Raw genomic sequence first — 18,861 nt, 5'->3', positions numbered from 1 at the left:
GGTATTCGTGGCCACTGAATCGCAAATGGCGATGACAACTCGCCATTTTCATTATGAAAGCTAAGTAAAAGAAATTCATCTGTGAACGTAAATTCTGCATGTCTCATATTTTTTTTATTGTGAACATAGAGGACACACTATATTTTTCTTTTATCAATTGACGGCACGTTACATTGAGGTGCACTTTTATTTTCTTACTTTTGGCCTGCAAAAGTTGGGTGAGCGTTAAATTTACGGGCGCATTATAATCGGGTTAATATGCCAATTCGATCCCCACCAAAGGTCCCAGTTGGCATTCACGGATTTCTATGTGAAAAGGCTTTTGCTATTTTGATCCTGAAATTGGCCCTTGACAGATACTTCAAGCTTGGCTAGTAAGGTGCGTTAATGGTGTTGGCTGTGCTAGGGATTTATAAATTTGTCAACGACATGCTATCATTTCAGTGAGGTAGCGCTAATGTTCGAGTTTCATGTGAAAATGGCAGCTCACTATGAATCTCGCATGCACTACATGGGTGCAATAAATGTACAGGCCTGACACAATCGAAGCTACAACATTCGTGATGTAACGACACATAATGTGTGCGCTCCTTGCACAGGAGTAATGCTCTGAAGAAGCAAGTGAGAAGCTCTATTGCAGGCCAAGAACACAGGGCCAAACTTGAGACGGAATAATGCAACAATACTGTTCCAAATCTCTTCCCTTTTAATTCAACAGTGGTACGAGCTATGCTCAGACTGTTATCACAGGAATCGGCCGGTCGTGAGCTGGGGATGTTAAGAAGGAAATAGAATCAAATGAACGGAAACCTTGTGTTATTCTCTGTTTGCTGTAATCCGTTACCTAGGTGATGTGTTGGTAGAGTTAATGAAGACAGTTGGGCTAGTTCCCACATTTTCCTAGGCCATGACAAAATTAGGTGCGAGACGGGACAGAGTACTATGTCCCATTGGTTTCTCCTCGTTCGTTATCGTACACTTAACTTTCGTGTCGGGTGTCGAACGAGGCCGGACCCACGTGTCTTGCGCAGCATTCGCATCTTGCGTGCCACTAATGCGATGCAAAATGGCAAATGTTGCGACACCCAAAGCAGGTTGCATCTGCTCAGTTACATCTGGATGTTTCCCTCTTTCAGTACTCGGTGCCTGCAGAGCACTTCCCGGTGGCCGTACCAGGCCTGAAGCTGCCCCCTAACCACCGGGGTGCCATCGTCAATGCCTTCGTATACGTGCACCAGACGTTGCATAGGGCGAGCGGCCGGCTCGCCAAGCGTGGAGCCCGCTCCATCACCATCACTCCCCGTCACTACCTGGACTTCATCAACCACTACGTGAGTGGATGGATGAAGGGGTCTAGTTGGTCGAGCAGGAACATTCCCAAATAACAGTGCTAGCTGCAGGGCCACAGAAGGACGGGCAACGTGGCCACGGTCTCCCCAAGCTCCTGTGTTGTCCATCTTCCTGTCATCCGGTAGTTGGAGCTGTTTTTCGGAATGCTGATGCCCCGAAAATGTCTTTCGCGGCAACCATTTCAGGGTGTGGCCTCTTGTAGTTGCTAGCCTATCCTTTTCCCAGACAGAGAATTAACAGAAATTTGCAAAAGCACATGGGATCCTTCTTCAAAGAAATGGTATCTGGCACAGTGCAAACAAACGCGGACACAAGAAGACAGACGGACACTAGCGCTTGTGTCCGTCTGTCTTCTTGTGTCCGTGTTTTGTTGCGCTGTGCCAGATATCATTCCATGATGACTGAGCAACAAGCCCATATTTGCCACCCTCGTTGCTTTCTTTAGTGTTTGTGCCAAGACGTCCTTTAGTGGGCATGTGTTGCATAATTGTTTTCAGTGTAATAATGTCAGCAAGAGATGCTGTTTGTGTTTATTTCATTTATTGCCTTTCCTTTATATGGCTAGCTTTTGCGGACATAGATTTCTGGATTTATAGTATTGTCTCTTTCTTTAATAAAAAGCTTGCCACTAACTGTGAGCTGGCAAGTGTGTGCAAGAAAGTCTGCATGACGAGGCAATTCCTTAATCTGCTGCCTGCTGTGTGCGAGATGTTATGGGACGGGTATGCAAACATACCACTGAATCATTTTCTGTGCTTGTGGCTGAACTAGTTCTGCGAAAGTCTACACTGGACCGATGAAGTGAGCGGCACAATGAGAGGTTATTTGTTATTAACGGATAGTCGTTAAAATGGTTTTTAATTTCTCCGTGCATCTCAGTACTGTACTTTGTTTCATGTTTAGCGTTCAATGCTTTGGAAACTGCGCTAGAAGTTCGGTCACCAAAATAAGTCACTCCGTGTACTTCTTGGTCAAGTCTCATGGTGATGCATGCTTACACATGGTCACACATGGTCTGACATGGTTGCGCATGAGGCTGGCACTACAAGCTGCTAATGATAAACCTGAAAAAGAAAATGAAAGCCAAAATGATCCGAAATAATGCACTAGCAGCCTTATAATGTAGTTTGTTCATTTTTAGGTATAGAAACATTTTTTACTGAGGGCAAGTAAAGAATGGTTTCACACAATTCTTGGCAAAAAATATTTCTCTTAGCAAACGTAGCTGCCCCAAGAAGTCTTGCTAGCCTCCACAATGTTGCATGCCATGTGTGGAAAGTAGCATAGATGGGGTCTTGTTGAAAGATTTTGACGACGAACGCTTGTACAGGCAATAGCCAAGACTTCAACCTTGCCTTCCAGGTGAAACTATTCAACGAGAAGCGCTCCGAACTGGAGGAGCAGCAGCTGCACCTCAACGTCGGCCTGCAAAAGATCCGCGAGACGGTCGAGCAGGTTGAGGAGCTGCAGAAATCGCTGGCACTCAAGTCGCGCGAGCTTGAGGCCAAGAACCAGGCTGCCAACGCCAAGCTCAAGGAGATGGTGAGGGCAACAGGACGGCAGTTGTTGCACGCCGCTACTCCGTGTGGGAGAATCAACCCAGTGCATAGGGGGAAATCTGCCAGTATGGGGTGAACTTGTAGCTTCACATAATCCTCGTTGAAAGTGTTTTCGGATGAATGTATAAACTAATATTGCTAGCTGTTCATGTGGCTAAGTTACCATCCGCTAACCATCACTTTTGTTGGACGTTTGTTTCAATGACTGCTTTGGTCTGACCGTGGTTCCCGATTTAAATCCTGGACCATGGTTAACTTTTATGTGATGGCAACTACTCGAATTGGCTGCATAGGTGCTCTTAGTAGCCTTTGTTAGTAGCTGTACACATTTTAGGCTTAAAAGTAGGCTTCTTTAAAGCTGTTATTGAGTGTGATCAGTACTTGTTTGATTCACTTTAAGAAGCATTAACCTACCACAAGCTGCAGAAACCATGGAGCTACTGGTTCGTGCACTTGCTTTTGGAAATGACTTTTTCCGAAAGAAGTGTGACGATCTCTGTTGTTATGACAGGTCTGTCCAGCACTGCTTTGGGCTGGGCAAGTTGTCAAGGGAGCAACTTTTCAGCACAGGAATGAGAGACAACAGACAGTTATGATCACAACTAAGAGCCATATTTTTCACATCCTGTGCACAGAACCTTTGTTTTAAGCCAAGGGAAGCCAAGTCCACTAATTCTCAAGCAAGTCTGATATTTTAAAGTTTAACGAGAAGTGGCTTGGCAGCACCTAATCCGTTGTTCCAGTGGGTGCAACATACTATGGAGCACCGTTGATATCGTGTTGTAGTGGGCTACAGAGAGAAAACACATCTGTGCACATACGCATTGTTAGCACATGCATGCAGGTGCATTCACGGGTGCATCGAGATTATAAGCACGGAAGGTACCATTGCCAAAGTTTTTTATCTGTGCCTTCTCTTCCAATCGCGCGATGCAGCTGAAAGACCAACAGGAGGCCGAGAAGAAGAAAGTGCAGTCGCACGAGATCCAAGCTCAGCTCAGGGTAAGTCAACGTTTCTGAACCATTTCCCACAATAGGAGCCAGGCTAGCCTCTTTTTCCAAATTCATTCCAGTTACTGGTGCGAAACCAGCGTTTCTTTTTTAAACATCAGTGTGTTGCGGGTCACACGTGACTACGGCTCGTGGTGACCGAACCTCACTGTGTTGCATAATGTTACTGCTGCACGGAATATGCAGTTTTTGATGACGCGCTAGAAACTTGTTCATTTGGTTTTTCTTTGTTGTTCTCACTGACTACTGCTGAACTTAGCCTGCTCCGCTGCATGCATTGAGAACCTTTTTTGTGGCTACGGTGCTCTGATGACAAGGTCGCAGCTTCAGTTTGCTGCCACAACGGCTGTATTCGCATGTAACCAAAACATGACAGCACTTGTACATCAAGCTTTTGACACAGCTTGAGAAAGTCTCAGAATAGTCGAAACTACTATGGAGCCCTCCGCTACAGTAGACTTCCACTAATTTGACTCCGGTTAATGACATTTTTCGGTTAATTCGATCCCAACCGAAGGTCCCGGCCGGTGTCCATGCATATCTATGGGCTCAAACTTCCGTTATTTCTATCCTTAAATTGCGCTTCTCCAGATAACTTGAACTTGGCTGGTCAGCACACACGCACCTGACCCCTATGGTGACCCCTATAGCAACTCCCTTCGTGACAGCACCCGTCTCAGCTAAGCTTAGGGGGCAGTGAATGCTCTGAACACACGTCATCTCCCATAAAAAACTCCATTTTTGGTCTATGCTAGGAATATCGTCAAGTGATAACCGTAGCTCACAACGTCGAATTACGGTATTTACACAATTCAATGCGCGCTTTATTTTTCAAGAAAAATCAGCCTTAAATTGCCTATGTGGTGCAATCGGATACAAAACCAAAACCGCTTGCATGGTGTTTGTATGCTTTACCTCATAACATTATTGTATTGTGGCGAAGCTGACTTTCAAAAACCCTGCATGAAAGCTGACTTTAGGAAACTGACCACCATTTGTGCAACACATTTTATTCTTGCTAAAAAAATCGAGTGCGTGCTAGATTTATGTTTTGTCTAGGAACTTTAATGTCATTTCTACGTTAGGTTTCCACTGTGTAAAGATAGAAAGCGGTTTCCAATTTCATTTGGGGGCATGTTAGAATCGGGAAATACTGGCAAATGAATCAGTGGTGTGTTCTGGTGTTTTTTCTGCGTCTTGTTTAATTCGACCAATCAGTCTCGTTGGTCGCCACATTATCGGATTAACGGAAGTCGACTGTATAAGCATATTTCTTATGCCCCAGTGTTGCTCTTGAAAACTCCAATAGCCTCATGTGCAAATTTTGCTTTGTATTGCTGAAGTATTGTTTTTGCTTCTCTTCCTTTTGCAGAAACAAGAGGAAATCATTGCTGAGAAGCGTGCCAGTGTCATGGCCGACCTGGCGCAGGTCGAACCGGCTGTCATTGAGGCGCAACAGGGTGAGCTTAAACTTGCCCCGCCTTCTGCACACTTTAGTTGGCCCGTATGCCCGCTTCTACATAACTGTCAGGCAGTGCTAAAGAATGTGTGACCCATATTTGTCCAAGCTCTGCTGTCTATAGCAGCCGACACGCTACTAGAGGGCATGGAGATGCACTTCGGGATGGGCTCATATGGTCTGTAACTTTTTCCGTCAACTGTACGGTCAGGCCGGAATGAAAGCAGTTAGATTGAATGAAACATCTTGGACATGCTGTTACTAATCCGTGGTGGATCACTGATGCATTGACAAAGCTTCATTGGGCATTATACTCTACAATCTACATGGACTGATCAGCTGCTTGCATCAGAGAACATACAAAGTTTTTAGAATAGGTGTATTGTGGTTCACATAACCGGCTTGAACTTTGTTCAGACGTGGTAAAGCATCAAAAGCATAGTGACTGTCTTGAAGCGCAGGCAGTGCATTTTTAGAGGTTGAAGGGTAAGTCAAGAAGCATTGCTTCTGAGAACAGCGTTAGGCTCAAGATGATGACGATATAGTTCTTTTTCACCGTACTGCGTTCAGCGGTGAAGTCTATCAAGAAGCAGCACCTGGTGGAGGTTCGATCGATGGGCAACCCCCCATTTGCGGTCAAGATGGCCCTCGAGTCCATCTGCCTGCTGCTCGGAGAGTCGACGACCGACTGGAAGGCCATCCGCTCCGTCATCATCCGCGAGAACTTCATCAACACCATCGTCAACTTCAGCACAGATGACATCACGTATGTTGAAGAGCTGCCGGATAAGCAGCAACCCCATGTCACCGAAACAAAGGAAACATTCTTCAGCAGAGAAACTTGGCAGCAGTGGAAATCCAGCAATGCTGTCTCTACCACAAAGTTGAGACAGCGGGGTCATGCGAAGTGCTTTCTTTGCCCAGTTCATTTTTTAATTTTTTTTTCCTGTGTGCGCCGCTTCATTGCTAACACGCACACCTCCATGTTTGCTGCTAACACATCTCTTTCAACTTGCTTATTCCGACATCTTTCTCAAAATTGTTCCAGCTTACTTTCTTTGGATCGTTCACTTCTCGCACATCTGTGGTGCAGCACCCAGACTCAGCGATCGAGCCACTCTTCACAAAGCCAAGCTCTTCATTTCATCCCACCAAATATTGACTGCGTTTCTTAGGCAGTCAGTCATTCATTTGTCTCTTGTAAGAGACAAAAAGCCTTGGGTGATCTGTAGTTATCGAGCAAGTTTAACTTATTTTTTATTGCTTTTGTGTGCGAGAGTAGTATAGGCAAACGTTGCGACCTAACTGCCTGGCTAGGGCTTTAGATTTGTAAAGCTCTATATGCGTCTAGGTTGAAGATAATTGTGCATTGTAGAGAATATTGCTGTACATTATCAAGATGTCTGCTCAAAGCATCAGATTGCTCTTTTTGTTGTGTAAGGAAGTGTTTTCTAAGCAGAAATATATAAATACCAACTACAAAAATGTGGATTCTACTGTTAAAGGAAGGTAATTTTGAAAGTTATGGATGGCCTATAAGCTCGGCTGCCATATTAGCTTGCAATAGCTTTCACAAACTTTGTTAAGTTCTCCTTTGTCACAGGTTTAGTTGTAAAGCTACAAAAGTGAATTTTCTTGTTCTGTTATTTTTATTTGTTTACTTAGACTCATTCTTAGCAGTGTTTCTAAACTTACTAGCATGTGGCACAAGCTCGCAAATTTTCAGGGTGAAAATTATCAGATGGTGCGGAACTTTGTCCACATGAATAGCTGAGAAGCCTCTTTGGAAATGGCTTTGAATACAGATTCGTGATAATGCATGTTTTGCAGTTGTTCAACAGCTAAATCATTTAGCTGTTAACCAGAAGGTAGGTAAATAAGGTTATGAGCCATGGTGGGCTACAGTTTACTTGAGAGCTGCAGCAAAGATTCAAGATTAAAATGATTGGTCAAGGCTATACATGGCCAGTCATGGGACACATCTAATTGGAAGAAAAGGTTGCTTATGACTAGTGACTGTTGCTGCATGTACCACGTGTTTCATTTTAATGTTAAATTTTAAAAAAAAATGACTTGTAGCAGACAGTGCAATTTTGTTCCTTGATCTGGGTCAGGTGTCACTTGCACGAGAGATTGAAATCCACAAGTGACAATTTTAACAAAGTTTCAAATTCATTGTTAACTTTTAGGCTAAGTGATAAGTACACATATTGTAACATGTGATTGGAAGCCGGTAAGTCCTCAAAGGCGTATCCACTCGGAATGAATGTTGAAACTAATAACACCAGTTTTTCTAGATCAGCGCCATCAAACTTGGGGCAAAAGGCAATGCCTTCTTAAGGACTGCTGCACCGACTTAACTAGAACACCCGCAGCTTTTGTTGTGCAATTTGGGAATGCACATCTCGAAACGGGTCGGCCTCAGAATTCCTTTTTAATGGAAATGTGTTGCAATCTCGCTGTTCTCTAATTCCTAAATTTCAATATGTGCCTAAGGTAGTTTGTCAGTAGTTAATGAGACCCACCGCAAGTAGCCCAGTTGCTGCGGTGTTTCGCTACTGAGGCAGAGCTCGCAGGTTCGATCGCAGTCGTGGCAGCCACATTACGGCGGGGGTGGAATGGAAAAAAATGCTCGCGTACCGTTCAATCGGTGCATGCTAAAGAAACCCCAGGTGCTCAGAATTAAGTCCTTCATTGTATAGCATGCCTCGTATTCAGATCGAGGTTTTAGCACGTAGAACCCCATAATTTAATTCACAAGTTTGTTAGTAAAACTTGATTAGTTAGTCAAGTGTGCATTTCAGTTTCTTGGGGAAGTATAGTAGCTACCTTCTACGAGTAATCTAGCTCAACATGCAAAATTGTGCCATCTGCCACAGGTGAATTTTAAAGCTTGGGCTAAGATTAAAATTAACCACCCGGTACGCGTATGTTGCGGCAGGTGGAAGTGTACTGGTACTAAGCTCACTGGCAGGAATAATGCAGTTAGCTGCGAGATTCACGTTCCCGCATTGGGCACATTAGCGGTGCAGGGCATTAAGCGCCAGCACCTGGTGGAAGTGCGGAGCATGGCTAATCCGCCACCAGCCGTTAAGACGACGCTCGAGGCCATCTGCCTCCTCCTCGGCGAGCCCGCGCATGACTGGCGCGCCATCCGCTCTGTGCTCTTGGGCGACTCGTTCGTCAACACCATCGTCAACTTCAGCACGGACGACATCACGTAAGCTGCGGAGATCCGTGGGCAAGCTCGCACTGTCTGCACAGAGGCTTCTTTTGCACATCTGCGAGGACAAAAAAGAATAATCAACCCACAGCAGAAGGTCTCGTCCCGTGCTTTAACTGCATGCAGGATCTTCATTGCCTCCCACGAGGCTGACAATGAAGAATGATTACGTGCAACGTGGCCTCTGAGATTGCAAGTGTTCCTCCAAGATCTCTGAGGTCATGTTGCATGTGGGCCTTCACTGTTTGTTGCGTGATGGCACGGGCTGGAAATTCTGCCTGCAGGGCTCAAAAGGTAACAAGAATTGTAACTGACATGGTAACCAGTGGTAATGAGGACTACTGACATGGCATTGTCAGTGTGTTTTCTTGTGCTATGAGAAAGTTACTAAAAAAAAAATACTAAAAACCGTTGGAGAACCCTAAGCAATTCACTGCAGTAACGTGTTTCTGCGAGCCAGTTTCAGTTCGTGTGGATGCGTCGTGACATGAACACGCTCTGTTCCTGCGATTGCTGCAGCTACCACACGCCAGAGTAGCCTCAAAAAGCACACGCAGCACTGCCGATTATTTTCTTTTATGAACGACATCATCGCACCTAGCCTTATTGTTGCACATCAGCAAATTCTGCTCTTTGTCATGACATCGTGGTAATGTCGATGACGGTCCAGCATTTTGAGAGCAACCTTAGCATCAAGTTAAGGCATTTTATGATTGTGTGCCAACCTTCATACTAGCCACATGCTATTCCTTTAACTGTAAGAAGTGTGTTGTATAGAGTTTCTAGAACTTCAAATATATGTATCGGGACTCCTTTAATGATGCTGTGGGCTGATTTGATCCCGGCACTGCACAGGGGCGACGACGCACAAATCTATTCACACTTCTCACTTTGCGCACGTTTGTAGATTTTTTTTTTCTCCTCTCCTTTACTGAACAACTTTTTGAGGCTTCCTTTCTCTTTTTTTTTTTTTTTCTTCAGCTTTCTCTGCAACTCTTCTTTTCTTTGTTGCACTGGTTTGGACACGGACTGCTGAAGATGACAGCATTCTGGATTGTGAGGAACTGGGTGGTTGCATCCCTTCTGTTATGTTTCCACTGCTGCCATTTCTTCTCTTGTTGCCGCAGGGATGAACTTTGGTGTGAGCATGTGTTAAAGAAAGGACGGCGTGAAAGACTAAGTGCAGAATAGCAGTCAGTATGGCAAATCAGTTCTGCGGAAGAACCCGCAAGGTGCAGGAAAGTTTGCGAAAGGGAGAAACTATCAGCCTGTGGCACAGAGGTACAAAGGAAGCTCGTACAGGTATCCTTTGTAGCTTCGTGCTACAGTCAAGCGGATGACAATTTTCCTTTTCGAGACTAGCACTTTTGATGGTATGCTTGAAGGGAAGCACACATGCCATTCTGTGTCTAGTCTTTCACTGTCCTTCATGCACTTCTGGCTATTTGTCCAACATATGCCACTCTTTTTTTTTTTGGTACGAATCTGCAGTTTCATGTGAGAAGGCATGTGGGGGCAAAGCTTTTAGTGGTACAAAACTTGTGTGTAGCAAGTTGATAACAATTAAAATGACATAATAATAGCTTTGTCATCTTGGTAATTAGAAGTTGGCACTTAGATTCAGAGAACTTTGACAACATGCATGATCTTAAACAGAATTTAGCGTTCAAGAACGGTGGCATTTCGAAGTTTGTTGCATCTAGCTAGAAAGCACTGTAAGCTGCCATTGCAGCTGGAGCTTACATTTTTTGTAAAACCTTCTCTTTTTTAAAAATAGGTGCTTGATCAGTTAATAATGTAGCCTGTTAAATATAATAATTACCCTGATAATCAAACGTAGGTATGTCTGCCCGCTCTCATGTTCGCAGCTTTGTTGCACCAACTTGTTTCTCTCTTTTCGTGCATAAAATAATTTTGTTTAAAAGTGACATCTTAAACAATAAGTGAGTCAGGCTTGTTGGTCAGAACAGTTCTTTTTTTTTTATCTGCAGTGATCATACACTGAACTGTGTACATGCATCTTTGAACACGTAGTGATGACATCCGGAACAAGATGAAGACCAAATATCTGAACAACCCCGAGTTCAACTTCGAGAAGGTGAACCGTGCCAGTCTTGCCTGCGGGCCTATGGTCAAGTGGGCCATTGCTCAGGTGAGTTTTGCCATTTTCTAGTGAAAGAAATTGTTTTCTGTGCCGATGCATTAGAGTTCATCAGTTTGGTGAGGCTCAAGCCTCGGTTCAAGCATCTGATGCAGAACATTTGGTTCAAATAAATGATCTGTTCACTTGGAATTCACCGTGCAGTGCTCTAGACGTTGTTCGAAGAGTACCGAAATGAAAATCTTGTGTCACAGTTTTCTTGTGCTTTTTTAGCTAGTTGTCAACTCTGCAGTTATGATATAAAGCTCTCAGTTCCTTGGGAGCACCACAAATAATTACGGCACCTTTTATGCGACCTGTTCGAAATGCACACCAAGTGCAGCATGGCTTCGAACGTGCAAAAAAAGGAGGCTATTCACGTCGCCAAAATCGAAAGTGGCGGTCATGTGGTGCTGCAAACAACTCGGGAGCGAGCCAGTCAACCACTTGCAACGACAGTGTCGTTGAAAACTGTCAAATTGGCCTTTTTCTTTGAAACGAAGGGGGACACCTTTTCTCTCTTGTCCTGTTGAATGCTGAATGGACTGAACATCCGGTAGCATGGTCATTGTCAGGTGGTGTCTAGCACCACGAGACTGCTATGTCAGATTTCAGTGGTGTGAATAGTCACCTTTTCTCACGGCCAAAGCCGCTTAGTTTTTGGTATGCATTTTGAAATGGTCTCATTAAAAGGTAACGTAATAATTTGTTGAACACTCACTCAAAGAACTGAGGCTCCATAGCATAATTACTGTTTCTACAGCTATCCAATAAAGAAATGAAAGAAATAAAAATGAGTTAAAAGCTTTCTGTCAGTACTACTTGAAAAAAATGTATTAAACTAGGTAAATAGCCTTGTACGCAAAACGTATTGTAGGTGCCTTGGAAGCATGTTTTGCCATCTGTAGACCATGAGACACGTCCTTTAGTTGCAAGAATTCGGAGCTCAGTGCATTACTTAATGTTACAGCGGTTTAGTCACTACGAAAATACTAGCACCTATAAAAAAAATATGCAAGTCAGTTTCTTGGTGGGACAAGATGCCACCAAAACTACATCCATGTATTGGAAGACGCATGCTTTCAGAATTTGTTTTTCTATTGCCTTTTTTCCTATTCCCTAGAACAGTCAAGCATGAGCTTCTACGTGAACATTAAATGGACATTAAGGGATTGGTAAAATATGCCTTGGAAACACCTTAGGCAGCCAGAAATGATTTGGAACTGTAAGAAGGACGCTTTGTCATGACTTCTGGGAGTGTCTGCATGAGGCTACTTTCTTCCTTCCTTGCTTCCGTTGCCAAGCTCCTGCTGTGCCATGCAGATCAACTTTGCGGACATGCTGAAGCGGGTGGAGCCTCTTCGCAACGAGCTGGCCAGCCTGGAGGCTGAGGCGGACAGCAACAAGCACAATGCCGAGGAGATCGACTCCGTCATTGTGCAGCTGGAGAGGAGCATCGCCTCCTACAAGGAGGAGTACGCCAACCTCGTGTCGCAGGCGCAGGCCATCAAGACCGACCTGGCCAACGTCCAGGCAAAAGTGAGATTGTGGGCGAGGGATGGGACAAAGGAGAGGGACTTGTCCCCTCTCTTTCAGCGTTTGTTAAAACTTAGGCTGTCAGATTGGCTAAAGTGCCCTGCTCATGAGCAGGAAAATGCAGCATTCTAATGAGGGTTGAATGCAAAAATGCTTGCGTTCCTAGATTTTAGTGTACATATGTTAAAAATAACCTTAAGCAGTCAGTTTTTGTTTTAGTTGCCCACTGCTTCAAAGTCTGAGTCTTACCAGGTTTTCACTTATACATTGTCTTGCCATCTTCCTTCCGTGCAGCCAAGGCTAAAGATGTTGTCAGCCAATCAATGACATGAGCAAGCTGTGTGTTCCTAGGCAGAGAGGGGCTTGTTCATCGTGCCCCACTGATCTTTCCGTGACGCTCCCATTCAGTAAGCTTTGTGTGAAGGGTGTTCATACACTTTGCAATAGAGGAACCCTTCTGGTTCTTCATTCTGGTTGGTCGCTGTGACCTGTAGCTTTTGCTTTACAGCATGGAGTTCATGAGACAACGTTTGGTGGCTCGGTGACATTGCTTTTGTATCACAATTTGTAATGGGTGATCGTTTGTGGTTACATAATTATCACAATTCTGTTCATTGCTTCTAGTTTCTTGTGGAAGCCTTTGTTTTGAAACTGTTAGAGTGTGTTTTCTTTGCCATTCTGACGCACTTTCAGTGAACCGGATTGTTGGAGTACTTGCAAATAAAAATGCGAGAGAGCATCTTCTGTGTGTTGACATAGTAACTGCCATCACCAGCGCACAAATCTCTTAACTTTGCCACCCAGGTGGACCGTAGCATTGCCCTACTCAGCAGCCTGAGCTCTGAGAAGCAGCGCTGGGAGGACACGAGCGAGACCTTCAAGAACCAGATGTCGACCATCTCAGGCGACGTGCTCCTTGGTTCGGCCTTCCTGGCGTACGCGGGCTACTTCGATCAGCAGTACCGACAGAACCTCTTCAACAACTGGTGCGCCCACCTGCAGCAGGCGGGCATTCACTTCCGCCTCGACCTGGCACGCACTGAGGTGTGCAAGTATTCTGACCGTTTTTTTTTTTGGTGGCTTTTTGGAGCTACCACATTCGAGCAGTATTTATGCACTTGGACACTTCTTTACAGTGGATGCATATTAATCTCGGTGCTTAATACTTTGTGTACAAGTTCAGTGGTTTGTAGCTTTTGCTGAAAGGCTTAAACTAGGAAGAATCCTTCATGGTATTTAACCGCAGCAGTACGTACTTAATAGTTAAAAAGACAGGAGGAAGACTATACATTGGATCACTTATCACTTCACATTATGTTGAAAGCAAAGAACACAAATGGCAGATAGTCGGTGATATGCATACTTGATATGGTGGCCTTCTGGCATAACCTTATGTTCTACAGTGAAGCTTTAACATTATCTTAACAATGCGTAGTATACAATAGAATACATACAATACAATAACGTCTTTAACAATACTCGTTCATTATTTTTTTTTCTTTTATAGCACACCATTTGAAGTTTCAAAGTACACTTTTGGAAAACATTAGCATGACACACACGTAAATACACAGGCTAGATGGCAAAATGGCCTGTTGCATTTTATTGGTTCTATATGCATTCTAAATACAATTGTGTTTGTTCGCCTAGTCTTCTGCCACATGCTGCTACACTCAGATTAGAAGAAAAACTTTTCTACGAGTGAAGAATCTCTTCAGATTAGTCTTCATAGGCATGTTGGCATGCCAGTGACAGCTGTTGTTCAACTGGCCAAGCTGTGAGAGGTGCTTTTAGTGAAATTGGGCCGCTGTGTTCACCTTTATATTCACGGACCTTTTTTTTTCCCTTGTACTTCAGTACCTATCGACGGCAGACGAACGCCTCCGCTGGCAGGCCAATGCGCTGCCTACCGACGACCTTTGCACAGAGAACGCCATCATGCTCAAGCGATTCAACCGCTATCCGCTCATCATCGATCCATCCGGTCAGGCCACCAAGTACATCCTCAATGAGTTCCGAGAGCGCAAAATTACCAAGACCAGGTAAGGGAAATGGGTGTTGTCGCTTCCGATAAGGACACATCACCCCCTGTTTTAACTTGTGACAAGGAACTGTTGAAGTTTCCTTTTAGGCTTCATCTGCAGTGTACTACTACTCTGGCACTTTTTTCCCAAATGATATTCTAGTGTCTTTGTGTAGATTGAAACATTGTTGCATTTTCAGCTTCCTTGATGACTCCTTCCGGAAGAACTTGGAGAGTGCGCTACGTTTCGGAAACCCATTGCTTGTTCAGGTATGATATTGTGGCACATTCTTGACTTGGTTCGTTGCAAGAGACTTGCACCGCTGTAGAGGCAGGTAGTGTCTTGCATTTCTTTAAACTGAGTTGTTGCTTTGTCACCAGTCGTGTCACAATTGACTTGGAAGCCTTTGGATCAGTCAGCATGTCGCACAGGTCTTAGAGAAAAAAATTGCAGTCTAGTCAAGCTAGAGATATTGTGGCCACCTCTTAGCCAAATAGTAATGCACCGTGAGGACAGCTTTCCATTGTATGGTTATAGACAAGGCTGAATTCATTTCGTGAATCCTAGAATGCTCAGGCATCATTCTTGTTCCACTGCTGTCAGAGCTTCACGTTTCGCACTTGCACATGTCACGTGCCATTTGGTGTCCTAACCGCTGGCACCTTAAACGCGTCTAGGATGTGGAGAGCTACGACCCGATCCTGAATCCGGTACTGAACAGAGAGGTCCGCAAAACGGGTGGCCGTGTCCTCATCACACTCGGGGACCAGGACATTGACTTGTCACCCACCTTCTGCATTTTCCTGTCCACCCGAGACCCAACCGTAAGTTCCACATTTTTGGCTTTCCTTTCAGGCTATTGTCATTGACGTCATGCATTTGCTTCCATCATTGGCTGCTTGTTGCAATATTACCGCCTTGACATCTTCTGTGAACCGTTAGCACATTGTGTTTGTCTTTGTCTACGTTGTGCCGAAGCTAACGTGTTGCACAGCTCCCGCCAACTTGCCCAACAATGTGTACTCCTACTGTTCATCTTGTCTGACGACTCGCCTTTGCTGGTAGTCTGAAGAATGGCTCAATTGTTTGGGAAGCACAGAGAAAGACAGACTTGAATGTTGGAGAGCATGAACACATAGTGCTTGCACGTTCTGTAAGCAGCGCAACGAAGGCATGAAGCAGGTACAAGCAGCCACGTCATGCTGCATAGCATACTGCCAGGAACAAATATGGGTCTTCCTTGAAAAGCTTTTGGCCGAAGAGGAAATGGCCACTATGTGGTTTTGGCAAATGGCGTTTGCTTACCTGTGCTGAAATGGGTGGTCAGAGAAATAAGCAGAGTGCATCCAAATGATTACTAATTGCTATTTTGGTAAAACCATGGCAAAATGAGCGCAGTGGAGCTTCAAAACGTACAATTTCGTGCATTCGTGTTTTTCTCTGCATGTGTTTCTCAAGGGCAAGTGATAGATACCGTGCGAAAATGTTCAAGTAACCCATCTCAAGGATAACTCAGGTGTTCTGCTTTCATATATAATGCTGAAAGTTTTGTTTAGATTTTAATGGTAGCTAAATGCAAGGACGTTGCGATTTTATCGGTTTTAAATAATCTATTTGTTTTGTGTACTGAGATCCCCCAGCAGTGGATGCCTTACTGTCCTAAATTGTGAATACTCTTGCAAATGGTTTCACTTGCTATTAGTCATAGTGAAGGCAGGGATGTTTTGCTCAAGGTTACGCACATACTGCACTTGTTGCAATAAAAGCACTTGTGTAAAGTATTGCAGCACACAGGAAACTTGGGTTCTCATTCACCACATCAATAATAGTGTGTGCTTAGTCGTCATCAGAAGCTTTCTTGCTGTTTTTTGTCGCTTTCCAGCGACACTTCGGCGTCTTTGTTGCCCGTAACGAGTTTGTCCTCGCAAATTCCTCTCACCAGGTGGAGTTCCCGCCCGACCTCTGTTCGAGGGTGACATTTGTCAACTTCACTGTGACACGAAGTAGCTTGCAGAGCCAGTGCCTGAATCAGGTTGGTTGCGTGCTTCGTGTCTCTTTGCAGAAACGTCACACCTTCCTGAAGTAGTGCGCAACTTCATTGCACAGAAAGCTGTGTGCGTCGTAGCAATAGAAAATTGAGAGTTTTCATTTCTGCCTTTTACCCTTGCAAATGCAGGTCTTGAAGGCGGAGCGAGAGGACATTGACGAGAAGCGCTCAGATCTCCTGAAACTTCAGGGTGAGGGCGGGATATCTGTAACGTTGCCCTCTCGCGCTTGCTGTTTGCCATTTATTTGAAACTGTAACTTCACCTGCAGTATGCCACAGTTTTCACTTGCACTGCCAGCGTTGTTTTGCCGACAACTACAGCTCATTGCATGTTCGTCTCTGTCTTCCGCGCAGGAGAGTTCCACGTGCGGCTGCGGCAGCTGGAGAAGTCTCTCCTCCAGGCCTTGAATGACTCGAAAGGCAGGATTCTGGATGATGACAGGTCTGTCTGCTCTCTAGTCAAGTCCATGTTCGGCATTTGGGCACTTGTCACTTGCACAACAACTTCACCATGCGATAAAGGCACAGGACCCTTAATAGGCGGAAGATGCAAAGAAAGTGTGCATAATTAGTACAGTACCACGCATAACTGACTTTGTAGGCATATTCCTTGTCATTTCGTTGAAGCTTTGAACTCCATCAGCATCAGATTGCACTCGCTGAACGATAGTTGATTGTTCAGACAGCTTCACGGTACTGCCACGCTCTCCGTGGACACTAACAATTGCAGGCAAACCCCCAATCAACCGGCTGGCAGAACATGCGGTCAACTTTCAAGTGGCCTAGGGATAGATATAATGTATGCATTAATCGTACTGTCATGCATGGCAGTAGCCAGAATAGAGACTGACCAGCAAAAGAACAAAAATGAGGCCTCTTCTAATATGGCAGCAATAGGGAGTTTTAGAATAGGGGCCCCAATAGTTTGGGGCCCCAAAGAGCTTTGCGGGTGTTAGCGTTGGGACATGTAGGAGTGAAGAGCTTTAGAATAGGGTTTTACGTTTGCGGATAGCGTCTTGCGCTGACAGCGCCACTATGGCGTCAAAGAAAAGCTATTAGAAATAATTAAATAAAATATACCATTTTATGATAGGAATAATAATTTTGACTTGCGTGTATTCGCATTTAATTACAATTTAGAGGCTATTCTGTAAGCAGCAAACAATTAGTTGCGCTTATTTTTGAGCAAACCAACTTTACTAGCCTTCACCAGCCAAGCTTAGCCATGTTAGGCCTACGAGCCATAAAATCCACAATCGAATTCAAAATCAGCGGAGTCTAATGAGTCAATCTTCATAACACACGCTAGTTGAGAGAAAGCGATAACCGCAGTCACTTCTCCTAGCTTGCAAACTTCACGCGTTACCGCGAATCGAGCCCAGTTTGGTGCTAGGTTAGAGCCGTCGCTTCGATGGGTGCCGCCATGTTTGCAGACGCAAAACTTTTGGGGCCGCTATTTGGGCTCCCGCTAAATAGGTGAAATAGCATTCCCAACGCAAAACCCAAAGGCAGTTTGCGTCTTGCGCATGCGCAGTGGCTTCGACGCTATTTCTTTGGGGCCCCAAAACGTTTGGGGCCCCTATTCTAAAACTCTCTAATATAGGGCATTACATTGTGCTGGCAGACTCATTGGACCTGGTTACACATCTTGTACATCACCTGTTGGGCAGCGGTCAACAGACGAAACGGACACAGGACACGTGCTGGCTTTCATTCCTATGATCTTGTCCTTACATTGTCATTACGTGCCGGGTAACATACATAATCGCTGTTGGACAACGGCGCCCAAGCGCACCTCCATTCCTTAGCGTAGCAGTGTGCGGTGCTTTTGTGAGGAAGCAATGCCCAGGCGTTCCGTAAGCTCCACCTTAACATTCCCCCCTTCTGCCGGCGCAGTGTGATCAGCACACTGGAGAAGCTCAAGAACGAGGCGGCTGAGATTTCGCGCAAGGTGGAGGAGACGGACAAGGTGATGGCCGAGGTGGAGGCCGTCTCCCTCCAGTACCAGCCCCTGGCCCAGGCCTGCTCCTCCATTTTCTTCACGCTCGAGGGGCTCCACCAGGTGGGGTCAACTACTCTCTGGAGGAGGCTGTCACTTGTTGCAAGCCTGGTGTTCTTTGAACTGAAAGGGACCTACATACATTGTGTGCAAGACTATATATTCAGTGCTAGGTTTGAAGGAGTCTTCATTGGTGTTGTGCAGGGCTCCACTGCCTGCTCGGGTGCTTTAATTTAGGCATGCATTAAAAGATAGAACGAACACATCGTGGAAGATGAGCGCAGCACTGTTCTCACTTATGTGCCATGGGTTAGCAACTGACCATAGCTTCCACCCTTGTCCACATTGAAGACCCCAGGTGGCCAGTATAACTGGGACCCGTGTACGGCAGCATCACTTGTAGCCTGTACGATGCTTTGCGATGCTGAAGCTCGTCCGTCATTAATGCACTCAGTCGGGTCATTCGGACGAATCTATGAGCAGTGCCAGAACTTTTGGCATTGTGTTTCATGT

The 18,861-nt window shown here is 45.0% G+C and overlaps 1 protein-coding gene across 2 annotated transcripts in view; it reads left to right on the top strand.

Annotated features, from left to right (window-relative positions):
• Nucleotides 1–18,861, top strand: part of Dhc64C (dynein heavy chain, cytoplasmic) — a 111,745-nt gene that overhangs the window by 71,199 nt on the left and 21,685 nt on the right. For both annotated transcript variants that reach the window (XM_075698995.1, XM_075698994.1), the window contains 15 exons: nt 1,137–1,331; nt 2,713–2,892; nt 3,846–3,911; nt 5,293–5,380; nt 5,950–6,145; nt 10,637–10,754; nt 12,066–12,281; nt 13,083–13,322; nt 14,136–14,320; nt 14,502–14,571; nt 14,980–15,126; nt 16,245–16,334; nt 16,479–16,539; nt 16,704–16,791; nt 18,246–18,411. In XM_075698995.1, coding sequence (XP_075555110.1) covers nt 1,137–1,331; nt 2,713–2,892; nt 3,846–3,911; nt 5,293–5,380; nt 5,950–6,145; nt 10,637–10,754; nt 12,066–12,281; nt 13,083–13,322; nt 14,136–14,320; nt 14,502–14,571; nt 14,980–15,126; nt 16,245–16,334; nt 16,479–16,539; nt 16,704–16,791; nt 18,246–18,411 — 2,106 coding nt within the window. The remainder of the gene's footprint in view (nt 1–1,136; nt 1,332–2,712; nt 2,893–3,845; nt 3,912–5,292; nt 5,381–5,949; nt 6,146–10,636; nt 10,755–12,065; nt 12,282–13,082; nt 13,323–14,135; nt 14,321–14,501; nt 14,572–14,979; nt 15,127–16,244; nt 16,335–16,478; nt 16,540–16,703; nt 16,792–18,245; nt 18,412–18,861) is intronic.

This window comes from Dermacentor variabilis, chromosome 7, assembly GCF_050947875.1.
Source record: "Dermacentor variabilis isolate Ectoservices chromosome 7, ASM5094787v1, whole genome shotgun sequence".
Lineage (NCBI taxonomy): Eukaryota > Metazoa > Arthropoda > Arachnida > Ixodida > Ixodidae > Dermacentor > Dermacentor variabilis.
Note: the sequence above shows the minus strand (reverse complement) of the source record. Positions and strands in the feature narration are given on the sequence as shown.